Source organism: Lepidochelys kempii, chromosome 11, assembly GCF_965140265.1.
Source record: "Lepidochelys kempii isolate rLepKem1 chromosome 11, rLepKem1.hap2, whole genome shotgun sequence".
Lineage (NCBI taxonomy): Eukaryota > Metazoa > Chordata > Testudines > Cheloniidae > Lepidochelys > Lepidochelys kempii.
Window position 1 is genome coordinate 9,562,491 of NC_133266.1, and position 19,503 is coordinate 9,581,993.

Here is a 19,503-nt window from a genome sequence, read left to right on the forward strand (position 1 = left end):
GTCACCTGATCCTGCTCTTAATTCATGCCGCCTCTTTAAAAATGCCCCCCTGGAATCTCAACTCCATACAGTGCTCTCCACTTCTTGCTCTAATTGCTGTGCAGTGTCACTGTAGACTGTTACAGGACTGCCCTGTTCACACCAGATGTGGCTGCATTTCAGTGGAGGGGGAAGTGATTCCCTCTGTAAATCCCGTGATCCCGTGGGATCCTTTGGGGTGAAGGTTGCTGTCTATATGTACTCATTTTAATACTAATACAGATGAATATTATGTTGAGAGTTTTGCCCCTGCCCATCTCTAGCCAATGCTTCTGAGGTGATCTTTCTCCCACTTCGCCCCACCTGCCACCACTTCCACTGGGCCCTCCCTTCCTCTCTCACCAGGTCTTCCCCACAGAATCTAAAAATCTGGCTTCCTCACACACTTGCCTCATTCAGACTCTACCCTCACCATGGCCAGGGACCCTGGAGTCTGCCGCAACATCTCCTCGATAGTGGAACTCTTCCCTCCACCAACTCCACTGACCTTCCTGCTCTCTTTCACTGAACGTGCTTTCAGTTATTCCAGAGTTCTCTCCATCGTTCTAGCTCTCACCCATGTCCCGAGCGATGTTCGTTTCCTCATCTGAAGACCTTCTTGCCAGCACACCAAGATCTCTGCCAACCCCTTAACTTCGGGTAACAGGTATAAATCAGTGCTGTCATGCTCGGCACATAGACAAAGCACTATGCCTAGTTTATTTTCTCTTCTCCAGGCCTCAGAACTTCATTCCCTTTTGCATTTTCTGCGTTATTCATCTTCCCTCTCAGCTTCCTCCATTGGATCTTCCCATTTATACTGACCCCAACTGACTTTCCTTCCTCTAGCCATATGCTAGCTGTATTCCCTTGGTACTGTTCCTGCCAGGTGTTCACTGTATTCTCTAAAATAGTCTATGCTCTCTGATAGTCATGACCCACCAGTGGACTGTAGGCAAGACTGCAGTTTGTGGTGGATCCAGTATGTGCCACACTTGACACCATGTTGTGAGCCCTTTCCCCAGCACCACCCACTTTCTACCATATTACCAAGCTTAGGACCCAGCTGCCTCTGTTCTGGACTCCAGTACAATATTTCCTAGCTGAGCTGTTATGAGTCTTGGAGCCCGGAGTTCTCCCCATCCTGGCCTTGGGTGGTTGGGATTTGAAGTTCCCACACTCCATTGCAGGCCAGAGCACAAGAGAATTCAGCTGGGAAGAAATATGCTACGGCCCAAAAAAGCTGCAGCAGAGTTGTCTGTCTGTCTCTCTGTCATAGGGTTTTATCCTGCCATCCATCACCGTAGTGTCTGAGCATCTTTCACATCAAATTGATAGCAGTAGCAAAGTCCCTAGTAGACTTTATGGAGTCTCTGGCTCTCCTCCACCTGCAGGGTAAAATCTCTTGGGCTATTTATTGTGTAAGGTGTTTTGGTGGGTTGATTTTTGTTGATCTCTGTTACACATTGCTTCTCCTTCACGCCAAGCTTTCAGGCTGGCAGGGAACAATGCAGGGGAGTGAGCAGTTCCATGTGAATGTGCTGTTTTCCTCTGAATCTGTGGAGCCATCTATTCTCCCTGAATCTTCTAGAAAGAGATGCTCTAGTCCCACCCCATCTGTGCACAGTGCCTTTCTTCAGTCCTCTGCAAAACCACCATAGCTGTATCCTCCTCCTCAGCAGCTCTCAGTCCTTTCCATCCTTTTCTTGAGCCCTGAGTCTTCTCCATTCACCTTCCCAACACGGGTGTGGTCCGTACAAGCTCCTGTGTGCCATCCATGTCCCTTCCCCTCTTCTTCTAGCTGGATGGACTTTTCTGCCTCCTCGTCATCTTTTTACACTTTCCCTAATCTTGTTGGCCTTAGTTTTCTTTGCCCTTGACAACAGCTCTTTCATCTACCATCCTTACGTCGTCCAGAAAACCTTTTCTCTTGGAGTGTCTTTCTCCTTAACCATCTCCCCGAGTAGCACTTGCCCCACAATCCCTTGCCTGTCCAACTGGTTCCTATTTCATTACACAGATGGTCTCATTTCCTTCTCATCCTCCCAAATTCAAAGCTCAACAGTTTGAGAGTCCCCAGCTCCTTGTGTCCTGTCCTGGATGGTGATCCCACATCGTTTAGACAGCTCAGAAAGTGCAATTTGTATTTAAAAGCCTATGTAGGATTTCCACTGGTAGACCAATGTGTCTCTTCCCAGCAGGGACTCTTATGTGAGCCAAAGGGATTAAATGATTCAAGAGGGACTTAAAAATTTCCATCATCCCAATGTCACAACTCAAATAAATGTTCAGTCTTAAACTATGAAACCATTTACATGAGTCTAAAGTAAATAAGTGTGGCTACAAGTAAGTAATGGTACAAGACAAAATTGCTTGGTAGAATTGTAACAAATTTAACAAAGCCTATGTGTTCATCAGCACAACTTTATTAAAGGCCCACTCCTGCTCCCGTTGGAGCCAAGGACAGCCCAAATGCACAGAGGTATTTAAGCTCTGAACTTTGATTTCAATGGAAGTTAGGACCCTAAATGCCATCTGGGCCTCGCTCTCTTCAATGGGAGCCAGAGCATGTCCCAGGTGTATCTGTTGTGTCATCTTAAGTGACGAGGAAATAAAAGTGGTGAGCGAGGGCGGCAGGTATGCTGCCGCCACCCCACCACCAGACACCTGGCCCCGCCTCTTCCCGCCCTCGCAGCAGGTGGGGGAGTGAGGAGGGACGCTGTAAGCAGTGGCAGGGCTGGGGGTGGAGCAGGGGTGGGGCCTGGGGCGGAGTGAGGCTGGAGTGTGGGTGGGACTGCGGGTGGAAGAGGTTGGACAGGGAGCTAGCCACCCCAGGGGAAGCTTCACCCACCATCCATGGTGGTGAGTTTGGGTTTTGTTACAAGCCTGAAACTCCAGCTAGATTCCTACAGCGTCACAAGCCTCTGGAGTGAAGTTTGGGCTGAATTAGAAACAAATCTTAGGCCAATTTGAGTGGAAATCATGTGGAACTTGGTGATTTCCACCCAAAGCTGTAAATTGGGAGTTAAACAGCACTCCTTGGTTCTAGCCAAAGGGAAATGTTTCAAACACTATCCAGATTAAGCAACAGCCTTTACTAGTCACTACAAGTATTACTTGGTAGTATTTGGCTAGGTTGGTTCCCCAGGAGAAATCACAGTAAAAGAATCCCCGTCACTTTAAAACTCAGATTTTTTAAAATATAAGTTCCTCTTTGTTTTGTTAGCACCTTATATTTTTAAAATTCCAATCTACTATTCATTCTTTGTGCTTTCTGTACTTCATTCAGTCAGCTCAAATCAAAATAGATCAAAACAGACAAGTCCCTTAAAATGTTTTGTTGATCAGTTTCTAGTCAATTTCCTCTCCAGGTTATCAGGTACTAGCAGGATGGTGCAGGGTTTCAGTTGCAAACACTAAAAGGAAATGTTTGTGTCAAACACCTACTTCCATTAGGATTAAAAAAAATAGTGGAAACATGGGGGTCTGATCCATGACTAGGATCCCTAGGTACAGTGATAATACAACTAATAAATAGCCATTTCTATTGGTTAGGTTTTGTAACTCTGAGATCCTAAGCTGAAAGGCTCTGTATAACTGCAGAGTACTGATCCAATGGGAGTTACACTTACATATTGGGAGGAAGACATAGACCCCTCAAACCAGGACTGCTTTCAGTGTCCCAGTAGAGTATGTTACCTTTTCTTAATAAGATCCAGTGCTGAGCCTATGAATTCATCCTTCATTTTTTGTAGCTTAGCTCCATAACTGGATAGGTCTGTAGCTTCTAAGAGCAGCGATGGACAGCAAGAAGAATGGGCTTCAGAAGCCAGTGCCTGCCCAGCAAAGTGAAGGACTCCACTCAGTTGTCTTGAGTCTAATCCCTGCTGCTCATCACTGCAGACCTCCTCCCTCTCCCCGTGGATTGCTATTGCCTGCAAAGGCGATCTTGGAATCGGGCTAGAGCAAATAGGGACCAGGGACCTATCTGTACTTGACAGCTGGTAGGTACAGTCTTTCGACAGGCACTGGTTAGCCCCAGCTGTGCTGACCAAACTGAAGCTGCCCCAGGTGGCTGGAATGTCTCCATAATGGGCAGAGCCAGCAGTGATGTGGCTTTCATGAAACACATCATCATAGTCGTCCGTTGTTGCTGTGGAATCGCTGGGGAGTTTGGCCTCCAGGGCTTCTTGTGGCACAGCCAAGTGGATGTCCTTATTGCTTTCCTTTTCCAGAGTCTGGCTTGCCAGAGACCCTTCACTCAGGCACTTTGTTGGCCCATTGGTACCCGCAGATAAACGCATCTCCTTGCTTCTCATTCGCTTGAACTCCTCAAAGGTAGGGATGTAGAGTCTCCCTTTACAGCGTCCTTTTCTGCTCAGCTCTGCCGGCCCTTTGGCATCAGTCTCCCCATCACAACCCTTCAGGGATCCAATGGTTCTGGATTTGACGATCTCTTGGCTTTCCTTGGCATGATGGAGAGTCAGGCTGGGAGAGCTGTTCTGTCTTCTCAGCTGCAACCTCCTCAGAGCTTCCTGCTTGATGTCTTCCGGACTGGTTATCCTGCACGCAAAACATGGCCTCTGTCTCCCCGGCGCCGTTGTGGGGCCTTGACTGAGGGGTGCGTGTTCCACAAACACCGCACAGCAGTGTACAGCACACCCATTTTTGTACTGCTGGCACGTCCGACATTCTGAGAACTCCCTCGCCACCCGGTCTGTCAAAGGCGCTTGGGGACGCACGGGCTTGCACGGTTCCGCTGCCGGCTTGGCGCTGTGAATCCTCAGCTTCTCCTTCAGTTCTTTTTTGGCATCCCCATGTAGGGCTCTCTCCTCCGCGGAAGGGAAAAGCCACTGAGACACTTTGGCAAAAGGAGGAAGGGGAACGTTTCGCGCAGATGGTGACGTTTGCTTGGGGTGGAGGGGCAGGTGCCCGCAAGCGTCTGCTGTGCTCTGTACTGGGGCTCTCTCTGCAGAGCCTTTGGACCAGTAACTGGCACCTTTATAGTGGAAAAGGAGCTCGTTGTCCATGCTCCGGCACTGCGAATACAGACTGGAGTCTGCAACTGTCGCCCAGTGTAGATTCTCCACACTCCGATACAGCCGGGTTTCTGCGGCACTGGCGAAGGTTGTCTTGTCTATGCGACATGAGTCTACAGGGTTGAAGTCCCCAGCAAGAATCTGAGTGTCTAAGTTCTTTAGTGGATGCATGTTGCTAATTGAAAAATCCTTTAGGCCATGTTGTGCATACAGCTGATTATTCTGGCAGCTCAAAATCACCCGGCAGTGTTCCTGTCTCTCATCAACACTGATGTATGTCATAGCAAATGTACATGGATGGTCTAACACATTGGCCTTTACGGGGAGATGAGGGGGGAGCTGGCAGATCACTTTGATGATAGTCAAAGTCCAGACCACAGACAGCAGAAGCTTGCTGCTGGGTACTCACATTAAAGAGCTCTCACTTTGGTAGAATTGCCATTGTATGCCCAGGCACAGAGGGAAACCTGTTAACATAAGGAGAGACAAGTTACTGAAGTGGCTCAGTGCTGATACAGACAGTGCAATGGCAGCTGTACCTCCAGGGCATCCAGAAGCCACAAACATCAGAAGGCAGACAGCTGTGTCCCTGGGAGGTGGGCTGTATGGTCTAATTGGTCTATGCCATCTCTAGCTAGTCCACTGACTGCTGCAACTAGAGTGTTTTGGAGAGGTTTATCTCACCTTCCTGCTGAATCCAGTGGCGGGTGCTCGCAACAGTGTTGCTTAGATATCATGGCAAGAGACACCTTAGGAATACCTGCTGTTACTGTAGATCAGAGATAGGGTTCTGCTTTTTGGGGTTCAATAATTTCATTATTATTAATTTCATTGCCCTGGAAATGGGCAAATATAGTGCCCATCTACAAAAAGGGAAATAAGGACAACCCAGGAAATTACAGAGCGGTCAGTTTAACTTCTGTACCCGGAAAGATAATGGAGCAAATAATTAAGCAATCTAGAAGATAATAAGGTGATAAGTGACAGTCAGCATGGATTTGTCAAAAACAAATTGTGTCAAACCAACCTGAGTGCTTTCTTTGACAGGGTAACAAGCCTTGTGGATGGGGGGAAGTGGTAGACGGGGTATATCTTGACTTTAGAAAGGCTTTTGATACTGTCTTGCATGACCTACTCAGAAACAAACTAGGGAAATGCAACCTAGATGAAGCTACTGTAAGGTGGGTACAAAACTGGTTGGAAAACCATTCCCAGAGAGTAGTTATTAGTGGTTCACAGTCAGGCTGGAAGGGCATAACGAGTGGGGTCCCGCAGGGATCGGTTCTGGGTTTGGTTCTGTTCAATATCTTCATCAATTATTTAGATAATGGCATACAGAGTACACTTATAAAGTTTGTGGATGATACCAAGCTGGGAGGGGTTGCAAGTGCTTTGGAGGATCGGATTAAAATTCAAAATGATCTGGACAAACTGGAGAAATGGTCTGAAGTAAATAGGATGAAATTCAATAAGGACAAATACAAAGTACTACATTTAGGAAGGAACAATCAGTTGCACACATACAAAACGGGAAATGACTGCCTCGTAAGGAGTACTGCAGAAAGGCGATCTGGGGGTCATAGTGGACCACAAGCTAAATATGAGTCAACAGCATAACACCATTGCAAAAAAAGCAAACATCATTCTGGGATGTATTAGCAGGAGTATTGTAAGCAAGACACGAGAAGTAATTCTTCCGCTCTACTCTGCACTGATTAGGCCTCAACTGGAGTATTGTGTCCAGTTCTGGGCACCACATTTCAGGAAGCATGTGGACAAATTGGAGAGAGTCCAGAGAAGAGCAACAAAAATTATTAAAGGTCTAGAAAACATGACCTATGAGGGAAGATGGAAAAAATTGGGTTTGTTTAGTCTGGAAAAGAGAAGACTGAGACGGGGACATAACAGTTTTCAAGTATGTAAAAGGTTGTTACAAGGAGGAGGAAGAAAATGGTTTTTCTTAACCCCTGAGGCTAGGACAAGAAGCAATGGGCTTAAGTTGCAGCAAGGGAGGTTTCAGTTGGACATTAAGAAAAACTTCCGAACTGTCAGGGTGGTTAAGCCCTGGAATAAATTGCCCAGGGAGGTTGTGGAAGCTCCAGCCTTGGAGATTTTTAAGAGCAGGTTAGACAAACACCTGTCAGGGATGGTCCAGATAATTAGTTCTGCCACGAGTGCAGGGGACTGGACTAGATGACCTCTTAAGGTCCCTTCCAGTTCTATGATTCTATGATTATAGGGGAGTTATTTTTAGCAATTTGTGAATTCTGTGTAGAGTCCAAAAATTGGTGATTGCAGGGGATGTGGGGTGTGCTTTCTTTTTGTATATACTGTAACAAGTAATCCCTAGTGCACGTTAACATACTACATTAAAGCTCACTGAGGAACCTTTAATGCGCACCAGCAGGGTCTGTGTGGACCAATTAACGAGCAACATGCTAGTGTGCTTTAGAATCACACACCCATAACCACATTAATGCTCTGTGGGGATGAGCTCTTAAATACAAGTAACCATTTCCAATGTTTTCCAGTGTTTATTGGATAAACACTGATTTCAACTTTTGTCTCAGGCTGTTTTATCAGGGTTTAGGGGTTAAAATAACAAATCAGAAGCCCTAATCATAGATGAGTTTGGTGTTTTACAAGACAAATTCCCTGTCCCAAACGGTTTATTGACCAGAACAAGTGGAGGCAATGCCCATGGCGGGCGGTACAGGCTGAGGGAATGGCCAATATGATTCTCCAGTCTCTGAGAATGTCCAGGCACAGGTACAGAGGGGCACGAAGAAGGTTGTTTGGTTTAATTTTTTGTACCCGAGAGAGACGTATAAATGATGCAGCTCATGTTAGTGTGGTTTCTTAATGCTCTGATTGACCCACTCTGGGAATGGGTGTGTCCTAGTGATCAGAAATCAAACTCTACGGGCCAGATCCTCCAAGGGATTCAGGCGCCTCCCTCCTATTGATTTCAATAGGAGTTAGGCACCTAAATCCCTTGGAGGATCTGGGCCTACCTGTCTGGGTTCTAAGGCCTGCCTCATTGTAGCGTCTGAGCACCTCGCAGCCATTCCTGGATTTATCCTTTCAGCCCCCCTGAGGCTGGGCAGTGCTGTTATCCCTGTTGGACACAGGGGGAGCTGAGGCATAGAGAGAACCATATTTGTAAAGCTATTCAGGCATTACGCCGCTCAGCATTGCAAGGCCTATGTGATTTAGGAGGCTGAGCCTCAGTGAGAGGGATTCAGTCATCCAATCCCCACAGTCTCTCAACGTGGAGGGACTAAGCACCTAAGCACCTTGAGAAACCTGGGCCCCAGTGACTTGCCCGTGGTCACACAGGAGCCAGTGGCAGGTCAGCACTTTGCCCACGCGCCTGCCTTCCCTCTCTCTGCACCATACTGCCCTGAGCCAGACTGTAGCGAGCCCCAGGGCCAGGGGAGGCAGGACCCAGGAAAGTGTGCAAGGAACCTCCCAGTATGTCTGGTTAATGCTCCTTGCAAGGGGCACAGGTTTAAGGGAGCAGAGCCAAGAGGAGAGGAAGCGTTAGCCCTGGGGTGGGGGTGGGGTCTGCCTCCTCTTCCCATCCCTTTAGCACGGCCATGGGCTGCCATGAGCTCCTCTGCCAAAGCAGCCCTCTCCCCCGGGGAGCTGCAGGTGTAAAGCAGGAATCAATGCTCTGTGCAGATATCTGCCTGGAGACTGGTGGGGCTCTAAGGGGCTGCTCCCCTGCCCCATCCCATGACCTTCTCCCCAGGGAGTGAGGGAGGAGGCACTCCAAGGTAGTAGGCAGTGGACGCGCTCTTCCCATACTCCCTTCCAGCCTGTCGCAGGCAGGCTGGCCCTATAAGGGCTTAGGCCTTAGCCTGACCACCACCAGGTTTAGCTGCCTCCCTGGTACAGGGAATGTAGAGATCCTCAAAGGTATTTAGGCACTTAACCCCTATTGAAGTCAATGGGAGTTAGGCACCAAAATACCTTTGAGGATCTGGGCCAATGAGTATAGGGGTCCCATGGCAAGAGGGAGGAACTAGGCCTGTTCGGAGTTAGAGGGCCTGTTCAGTATGGGGAGAGACTCCAAGAGAGCAGACTGGAGGTGTGGGGGGGGGCATTCTATTAAAGAGCAACAGGACAGCCAGGGAAGAGCCAGGTTGAACGCATAGGGAGGGTCTTAGGAAGGAAAGACAGGGCAGTTTAAGCTACAGAGCAGTCAGTTAAATTGATTAAGGTCCCAGGGCTGTAGTAGAGAGTGGGCCTGGGTTCCCTCTATGCTGCCACCTCGTGAGGTGACACAGCCATCCCGGCCACCAAGGGTGTATGAAGGGACTGATTGGCACCTCGGAGGACTAAGTCACCTCCGTGACTCCAGTGGGAAAGCTGAGAGAGAAACTGAGGCAGTGAACCATTGTGAAGCCAGACTGGGTAAGTCTCTGCTACGCCCCCACTGAGGTGGGGAGCAGAAGGGCTGCTGTCAGTTGGTTTCTAAAACTTGTGGGCTGATTCTCCTGTCACTTATCCTGGTACAAGCTAGTGCAACTCCACTGACCTGAATGGAATTATTCCTATCTAACATTCTGGTAAGTGAGGACAGAATCGGGCCCTGTTATTCATGTGGCTTATGGCCTGATTATCACTGCATGTAGAATATCACAGCAGCCACCCAGTTTACTAAGTGTATTAATGTGCAATACAATGCTGAATGCTAACCACTACATAAACCGTTCACAATGTGTCTGTGCTTCCCCAGTAACCAGCACGTCCACTCACCCCATCCTCCCCCAGTCTCCTCATCTCAGTGCTGCAATTCCTTGTTTTCTTCAGATGTCCCTCCTCCGCGTTTCTCTCTCGGGATGCCTGCAGATAATAGCAGAGAAACAGGTATCAGGGGGTAGCCATGTTAGTATGTATCCACAAAAACAACAAGGAGTCCGGTGGCGCCTTAAAGACTAACAGATTTATTTGAACATAAGCTTTCACGGGTAAAAACCCCACTTCTTCAGATGCATGGAGTGAAAATTACAGATGCAGACATAAATATACTGGCACTTGAAGAGAAGGGAGTTACCTCACAAGTGGAGAACCAATGCTGACAGGGCCAGTTCGATCAGGGTAGATGTAGTCCACTCCCAATAATAGATGAGGAGGATGATCAGGATGTTCTGTGATCAAGGGTTATATAGTCATTTGTTCTGCCAGGAAAGAAAGAGAAAAACACAACATAAGTGTCATGTAGGGAACAGGCCTCCTCACCTTGAAATAGCAGAGATAAAGGACTCACAAGGTATTATGAAAAGAAAAGGAGTACTTGTGGCACCTTAGAGACAAACCAATTTATTTGAGCATGAGCTTTCGTGAGCTACAGCTCACTTCATCGGAGCTGTAGCTCACGGAAAGCTTATGCTCAAATAAATTGGTTAGTCTCTAAGGTGCCACAAGTACTCCTTTTCTTTTTGCAAATACAGACTAACATGGCTATTACTCTGAAAGGTATTGTGAGAAAGTACTTGTTATGCTGGAAGGTGTTAATGGCTCCTGGAATGGGTTCTTGCTCTACAGACTATCATAGACATGGTTAAAGCCCCTGGGTGTGCTAACTTCTTTCAGGATCAACGAAGGAGCAATTATGCTCCTTTATGTAGTGATAACTAAAAACAACAGAAGCCAAGGCCCAAAAGAATGGTTTGCATGGCACTGCTGATCAGGGGCAAGGGGATTGTTTGGCAAGCTGAGTGTGTGTGAGAAAGCCAGAGAGGAGAAAGCCAGCAGAGAGGGCGAGATGGAGTTGTGAGCATATCCCGGAGAGGGAGCAGAAACAGAGCTCTTTGGGGCAAAGAACTGACTGGAGGGACAGATATGAAAATTGTGAATAAGGAAACGGCCTGCTGGTGTTTGTTTCTGTTGTGTTCCGCTGAACAGGACTTTGTCCTTTCTCTGTAAATAAGCAGAATTGCTCCAAAGAATATACCTTTGTGTCTTTCAGTGTGTCCTCAGAAGCTGTCTGTGTGCTTATTATTATCAATAATGTTTATTGTAGAAATGCTTATGAAAGTTTGTGTTTTTGGAGACGTTCCCTCATAAGGGACTGTGCTATGAGGGTTGGAATTTGGAGATGTGCCCTAGAGTACATGGCTGTCTGCTTATTCCTTTTTCATTCACTGATTTGTAATTTCATGAACCCCAAGATTGTTACATTTATTACTGTAGTGCCTAAGGTCCACCTAAGATTGAGGCCCCATTATGCTAGGCACTGTACAAACACACAGAATAGTAGACAGTCCCTGCACTGAAGAGCTGCTTACAACCTAAATAGACCGAGGGAGTCAAAGCCAGAGCTGGGAACTCAACCCAGATCTCCTGAGTCCCAGTCCACCGTCATAACTATGTCCTTTCCAGCCAGCCAGTGCAGGTGCTTCTGCAAGTGAGTCCATTTGTCAATACATCCTGTTCTCTCCCCCGGACTTGCTATTTCTTTGATTTCCCCTTTTGTCAAATTCCCTGTCACACAGGAGAGTATTTAAAGGGGAAACGTTTCTCTGATTACTCTGCTTTCTCTTCTCTTAGCATGTGGCTGATAGCCAGAGAGGAAAGATCCCTTACTGGTGCCTCCCAGCTCTTTCCGATTCTTCTCGCCACTCAGCAAGAACTCTCCTTTTTTAAGGTAAAAAACAAGTAATAACACTCCCCCCCCCCCCCGAATCTCTTCCTGGCTTCCTTGTAAATCAACAGAAGCTACAAAGGGCACAAACCCAGCTTTTATGAATGCCTTTTCCGTGACTTGCCAAAGGTAGCCACTAGCAGAGCTGGGACTAGGACTCACGAGTCTTCTGCTCTCAGGGCAGGTCTACCCTACAAACACTGCATTGGCACAGCTGCACGGATACAGCCCTGCCACTGTAGCGCTTTGATGAAGACACTCTAAGCCGACAGGAGAGAGCTCTCCCCTTGGCTTAGTTACTCCACCTCTCCGAGAGGCAGTACCTATGTTGGCGGGGGATGCTCACTGTCTACACGGGGAGTTACGGGTCCGCATAACTGTGTAGCTCAAGGGTGTGGGTTTTTCACACCTCTGAGCGATGTACTTATACAGAGGCAAGTGTGGAGTGTAGACCTGGCCTCAGTCTTTGTGCTCAGTGGCCTGATCACAGAAGCACAACTTTTAACTGCCTGACTTGTGCACTTCCAGAGTGTACCGTATGCCTCCCTGCAGCACCCCCACCCTAGCAGTTTGCTTTAGGCAGCCTGCAGTTTTGTAATGCTTCACCCCAGCGATGACAGAGTTTAGCGCTTCCATCTGAACTGGATCAGTCAGTGTGACTGCGGGAGCCTCAGAGGGACACTAAGTACATCTTTGCTCTTTGCTCATGTTGTCTGCACAATGTCCGTTAGTTTCCTGCCTCAGGGATTTAAAAGCTCCTGATCATTATTAGCCTCAGGCCCATACGTGAGTAATAGGACCTGGCCGTCAGACTAAAGGCGTAGTCTGATGTTGTGGCTCATTTTCTGCATCATCCAAGTCAGTTTATCAACTTTTATTTCAATGAAATTCTGTTATGTGTTACCTCAGAGACCCACTGTTAACCTCCGTTTTCCTGCAAAATCCTCTCGAAGCACATGATGTATTTCTAGAGGATTAAGGCTCGAAGGATTAATTATTTCTTCCCAAACATATAAGAGCCATCCTGCCTAGCTGACCCTCCCAGAGGACCATTAGAGAAAATGGCAAGAGGATAAAACAGATAAGCACAGGAATAAACACTTGGACACTGGTGAAAAGCATTATGGGTAGCCTCAGTAATGTAGTAATGCAGGCCCAAGAGCTCCTGGGATGTGGAGACTGGGAGAAAGTACGCATTATGAGGTGTTAGTGAAAGATGCAACAAACCATGACAAAGAAGAGCAGGGGGTTTAGCTCCTCTCCAGTGGGGAAGGGTATCAGTGGTATTGGCTCCTCAAGAGATTTCGTTAATAGACCTGTCATGGGGGGGAAGCTTGTTCTGTGCGCCTGTGGAGAGCTGCTTTTGAACGTCCTTGGATGACAGACCTCTCTGCTACCCTGAATGGAGAGATGATATCCTACTCCAGTGGCTCTTGCAGAAGGAGGAAGGAACATCTCTTCCATGGCACATCTTCTGCTCTCCATACAGGAATGATACATCTCCATTAGCCAAGAAGAAAATAACTTGTGACTCATGCCATGAAGCCAAACTGACCTGTGGTGGAAAGTTCTGGCAGCAGGGAACAGCTGGAGCACAAACTGCAAGGACCCATCTTTCCCTAGCCCCAGGGGGAAGGATGAAATAGCCAATAGGTCTTTTCTGTCTCTAATTTCTATGACTGAGGAGCTCAGCAGCAAATTGAGTGTCTTGTGGCATCACCAGGAGCATCCTGCAGCTGCTCCCCAATCCCTTCTAGAGATCTAATCAGCCGGCATAAAAGGGACAGCACATTTTAAAAAAAACTGCACATTGGATTTTAGCAAGCTTCTATGTCACAGTGAGTTCCGTGACAACTAAGTTCCCCTTACCGACAGCACTCTCTGTCTCTCCCACTGTCAACATGGATTGCTCTTGTGCATTTGAAACCTTCTTCTGTCAAGTATGTTTTGGTGGCTTAGTTGATAACTAGAGATATCAGGGAGGGAAATATCATGTATCTCTATTTTTCATGTTAAAGGTAAACAAAAAAACAGAGATGTCTTGACTGTATTTGCTTAGCCAGAGCCGAGCTATGAGAGCTAGTTTGATACAGGAGTAGGGATAGGTAGCTGCGGATATATTTCTGGTACTTATTGTCAGATTTCTGATGGATTTTTCCCCCTAAGACAACTGAAAGAGCAGTAGGGCCTCACAGGTATTTTTTAAATGATGGAAGATGAGGTTCAGCTGTTGTAGCTAATCCAGCACAGTTCTATGGGTTTCCTTTTGTTCTTAGAGGAAATTGATGAGGTGAAAGTTTCTGAAACCTGAGTTTGTACTGTCAACATTGTCGCTGGTGCCTGCTCTGTGTCACTTTGCACTTTCAAATTTTTGTTAGTTTTTTAAAATGTGTATGTACTCTTCCTCAAAAAAGATCTGCGTGAAACAAACACACAGAGCAATCTAATTCTGAAATGCAAACAGGCAACAGAAGCCTCGTATATTAACAACAAGCTTCAAAATCAGCACAACTAAAGCAACCAATTTTTAAAAGATAGATTTATTTTATGAGAGAGACAAGGTGGGGGAGGTAATATTTTTTATTGCACCAACTTCTGTTGGTGAAAGAGACAAGCTTTCAAGATCCACAGCACTCTTCTTCAGGTCTGGGAAAGATAATCAAAGTGTCACAGCTGAATACAAAGTGGAACAGATTGTTAAGTATACGGAGGTAATACATGTTGCAAGAAACCATTCAAAATGAAGTGGGCAATTAATACCTCTGCAGTTATAGGACAAAGGAGAGTTAGTGGGTTACAGATTCCATGATTTTTGGTGTCTAGCAGAGTTATCAATTTAAGCACCCAGGCTCATCGTTTGAAGGTGGCATGCAGGTTTCCTTTGAGGACGAGGACTGAGAGGTCAGATATGGAGTGATCATTTTATGAAATGGATTCACCCCTGGGTGATATGGTGTTTTTGTCTTTTATCATTTTCCTGAGTCCATTTGAAAGCATAGTGATTATCTGGTTTCACCCACATAGTTGTTATTGGAGCATTTGGTACACTGGATAAGGTACACCACATGTTGAGATAGGCACGTATAGGACCCATGGCTCTTGAAAGGGGGGTTGTGGGCAGGCACCATGCAAACAGGCTTTCACACAGCTTGCATTCCAACTTTGTCTCCCTTGTTTACCATGGGAGACACCCTCCCTCTGGAACCTTATGAAGCACTAGTGGGTGAATAATATGCTGCAAGTAAACATCTCACTACATAAGCCAGTCCAAGCACAAAATGTATTCACCCATCCCTTTTACAGCCTGATGATGTACACTAGCGTAGAAATCGGGGAAAGCATCCAGCCATGTGGATACATGAGAAAAGGAGGACGTTTTAGAGGTGCTACAGAGCAAATACTGCTTTTAAAATTCATTTTCATAGAGGTTTACCAAAGTGAAATTAAGCACTCAAAAGAAAAAAACTTACAACAGCAGTGGAAGGCTCTGATTTTCCATGTATTCCAATGAGAACTGGGGTCTCTGCATCTTACTGTATGCCATCAGTATGCAGCTCGTGCTAGGCCACTTCCACTGAGACCATTCCTCCTAGTGGAGATAGTGAAACGGTGACAGGTATTTCTGAAAACTACCAGGAGACTTTGTACATCAGTGGGCACATTACTATATATTATACTAACCACTGCGGTTTCCCCTTAAGCTGTTTATCTGAGCTTTTGCCATGGATCTGATGGGAAAATGTAGCCTTTGCCAACAGCATCATCAGCTCATCCTCAGCTGCCCCTAGAATTATGTCTGCTTTTAGCTTTGTGCATCTGTGACCTGGAGGGTCCTGTCTGGAGGCACAGACTACACTGCAAAACTTCCAGCTGAGCCTCCCTTACTCTTTTCATTTGCTGGTGCTCCCATCCACTGGCTCCCACAGCTCCTTTCCAGAGTCCCTTCTGCCTCTCCTTGCATGCATTCCCCTTTGATGCTGACATCCCCAAGCTAGTTAACTCACTTTGACAGCATCCAGGAGCTCAGAGAGACAGTGAACATTAGGTACTACACTCCACAGAAATGTCCCCAAGTACGCTCCCCAAATCCAGAAACAGGTTGCTTTCCTACCTACTTCTCCTTGTCTGTCTCTGTTTGTCGTCTTTTCCATCTCTCTCTCCATCCCTTTCTTTTCTTCATTCCTCCGTCTCTCCCCTTCACTATCTTTCCATATGCAGCTCAATTATCCAGATGTGGTGTCAGGTGGTAACAGGAACACATTCCAGATCAGAGCTACAATCCTCCCCCTCTTATTGCCATTCTTTCCTACAGAGTCCATGCTATGGGATCTGCCGAAGGCTGGAAGCATACGACCAATGTAGGCCAGAAGCTCCAGAGGGGAGCTCTCTACTGCCTCTACTGGTGAAAAGGAAAAAGTGCTGCCACAGAGTTCTTCCTTTGCATAGACTACCTACCCACAATTCCTCTCAGGACGCTTGAGGAGTCACCATAACTAGACATTAACTTGGATTTTGGGGGTAGTTGGCTCCTAGATCAGTTTAAAGAGTTTATTTCTAAGCAGTCAGGATTCTGCTGAAGGGTCTTAAGTGGTCTTGTTCCCTTTCCAGGGGGGACTTTGTTGTGACAAATGACCCAGTGTTCTGCTTATCTAGCACCGTAATGAGCTACCTCATTAGACTGGGTTAGCTGGTGGCCTCTCCAGGCAGGACTGGGTAAGCAACTCCCCTGGAACTGGAGACAGACCTGCAAAGAGACACTTGGATGACTAGTACTTGCTGATCCTAACAGTGAGTGGGGTTTGGTGGATAGGTGAGGTGGTGCAGCCAAGGGACTGTGGGACATTCCCACTAGTGGGTGGGCAGACAGTTGGATGGACTGTTGCCAAAGTTACAGGAAAGCGGGGTGGACCGTATTTGACTCTTTATATGCATATCTGTTCTGTTGGTGGGTTTTCCCAGATTCATGACTGTGTTCCCTTTGTCCTTGTTTGTACACAGTCCTGGAGTGCTTGTGAGTGGGGAAGTTCAAGCTGTTAAGGGCACCCAGGGGAGGGTGTGTTTAGTTTTTCCAGGTTTCAGGCTACAAAAACAGTGAATCAGCTGACTCCATGACACACTAGCAGCTAAAATTAAATTTAAGTATCCAACATTCCTATTTTATCAATACCTATAAATTTGACATTACACCTTACAGGCTGCCAAAAAGAAAGCAATTAATAGACCTCCCTCACAGCAAAGGACCACTTTAAACTATCCATGAGGTCCTGATTACAGCAGCTATGAAGGAAAAACCAACCTTATGGCTAATTGGGACAGAGATGCAGGAAAAGGATGCAAATCCTCTGGATTAGAAGAGCAGTCTCCTCAGTTTGTGGTCAGCTAGGAAAAGTAACTAACTTGAGTGGTCCAGGGTTTAAAACTACAGCAAAGAGATTAAAAAACTGACCATCTGTTAGAAAGGATGCAATGAGCAAGGCAGTTTCTTCCACATCTGAGGGAGAATCCTCACCTTTGGGAACTCTGGACATTGATTACACAATAAATTTGATTAATAACCACATGTAATGTAGCAGAAACTGACTAATTTTGCTCCTGGGATTTGCCCTTGATATACAGTGCTTTCAGACTCAATAGCACATTAAGAACACATTTATCTCTGGCTGCAAGATCTGTATAAGATAGGAACTGTGGACAAAGACTCCCTGTGTCTATGTCCACGTGGTACAGAACGGCTCAAATAAATTGGTTAGTCTCTAAGGTGCCACAAGTACTCCTTTTCTTTTTGCGAATACAGACTAACATGGCTGTTACTCTGAAACTTGAAAATATATAGTGAATGTAAAGCAAACACATCAGCTAGAGCTTGTGTACACAGGGAAATTTACTGGCAGAACTGTATCGGTATACTTATAGTGCTGTTGTTGTACTGTATAACTCTCCATGCAGAATTTCTTATTCAGGAACAGCAGTATAACTATACTGGTATAGTTCTGCTGGTAGATTTCCCCAGCTAAACAAGACCCTACCCACACTGACGCCTCCCCCCGACACCCAGGCATGAACAAAGGGTGCATCTTTGCTCTGAAAAAAGGTGAGTTCTTAACTCATGTTAACTACCATGAAGTAAAATCCTCACAAAGACAAGGAAGTTTGTAGTTTTCACACATACTAAAAAATCAAAGTAAGGAATAGGGGGGAAGCCAACTGTCTATCTCAACCTAACAACTCAGGTGAAACCTATACCCTGCCTTATCTTCACCAGGATTTGATTACATGAGTTAAGAACACACCTTTTTCCCTAGTGAAGACAAGGCCAAAGAGAGAACGGATATTTAGAGAGCTGGCTTCCTTCTGTTGAATTCTTACAACCCATTTACTGGCCGTTCAACCTGAGCATTAGCCTTCCTTTTCTGAACCTTAATGACGAATGAAACTCGGTATGGGTTTGTAGAGGATGAAAGGTGAAAGGGGGCTGGCGCTGAGACTTAGTGGCCTAGGGAAACAAAATCTGACTGGTTCAGCTCAAACACTAACAATATCAGAGGAAGCCTCCACCCTAACATGAACAATATTAAGTGGGTTAAAGTTTGAGATTACATTTAACTGTATTGTGTATACATGACGCATTGCAAAGTAAAAAGGTGGGGGGAAAAAAACTATGATACCATCTTTACACTTTTCAGAGCAGAACTGCACTTCAAAGTCTCTGGAAACTGAAGTGACAGATTATATATAACAGCAGCTTCAGTCTTGAAGTGGATCTGGGAAGGCAGGGACTTTCCAGCTGACACTTTAGTGACCATTTTCAATTGGCCCTAGCAAAACAAGCAGCTGGAGAGCGTGGGTGAAATCCTAGCCCTCTTGAAGTCAATGCCAAAACTTCTAGTGACTTCCTAGGTGCCAGGATCTCACCCTCTGTGTGAAAAGAATTGTTAAAGTGAATCTGCAAAAAGAAGTAAATCCATTCTAGAAAGAGAACCTAGTAGCAATCCCATGCCTCTGAACTCCCCCTACTGTCAGATGAAGTGTTTGGGCCATTCCTGTAGAATACTGTAGTACTCCTTTGAAGGGATAATGGATTGGAAAGTTCCAAGTGCCATCAGAGGGGTTCAGATGTCACACACTGCCCACTTATGGGCAAACTCACACTTCCCCAAGGGATCTGCTGTCCTGATTTTATTTTTGCTGGCTTCCCTTGAATTCCCACAACTCCAGGGGCTCTCAGTCAATATTGTCATGGCAACAAGGAGTCATTTAATGTGCTTTGGCCCACTGAGAGCCAGATCCTGTGAGATGCTCAATACATCCTGCTAAAATGCTGAGTGCCTTCCCCTCTGACTGGCTTCAGGGAAAGTAGAACAGGCTCAGAACCTCCGCAGGATCAGGCCCCATGACCCTGCATCACTCAGCAGTAATAAAGGAACCCCCGCAAGCAAGGCAAGCATGTGTATCACAGGAGTGTGCGTGCTAATGAGGGGATGCAGCTAGCAATAGCTAGGGCAGTATTTGTTCCTCAGAGGGAATAAAGGTTAGAATGTTCCACCAACATGGTTTTTTACAGTAGGGCCTGGCATCAAGAGACACGTCACATTGTAAGTGACTGATTTATCCAGCAAACTGGAGGGGATTCAAAGCAGAGCAACAGAAATCATTCAGGGGCTGGGGGTGGGGGGAAGTGGGACTAACTGCCAAGAATTAGCTATGTGTAACTGGGCTAAATGACATCTGAGGGGGATACAATAATGGGCAAATCCTCAGCAGTTGTAAATCGACATCCATGGAGCTACACCGCTT

The 19,503-nt window shown here is 46.4% G+C and overlaps 1 protein-coding gene and 1 long non-coding RNA gene across 4 annotated transcripts in view; one reads left to right on the plus strand and one right to left on the minus strand.

The window, feature by feature from the left end:
- Positions 1-19,503, minus strand: part of LOC140895433 (uncharacterized) — a 91,202-nt gene that overhangs the window by 15,396 nt on the left and 56,303 nt on the right. Inside the window, exons 1-5 of one of the 3 annotated variants that reach the window (XM_073305071.1) lie at positions 15,821-15,837; positions 15,180-15,298; positions 10,120-10,243; positions 9,822-9,908; positions 3,718-5,524 (exon numbers count right to left, since the gene is read on the minus strand). In XM_073305071.1, coding sequence (XP_073161172.1) covers positions 3,718-5,339 — 1,622 coding nt within the window. In that variant the 5' untranslated portion in view covers positions 5,340-5,524; positions 9,822-9,908; positions 10,120-10,243; positions 15,180-15,298; positions 15,821-15,837. Of the gene's footprint in view, positions 1-3,717; positions 5,525-9,821; positions 9,909-10,119; positions 10,244-15,179; positions 15,299-15,820; positions 15,838-19,503 lie in introns of those variants that run through there. The other 2 variants (XM_073305068.1, XM_073305070.1) reach the window with 2 other exon arrangements.
- LOC140895437 (uncharacterized) lies at positions 11,629-17,466 on the plus strand. The gene is made up of 2 exons (XR_012154191.1): positions 11,629-11,712; positions 16,022-17,466. It is a non-coding gene; the product is annotated as an uncharacterized lncRNA (long non-coding RNA).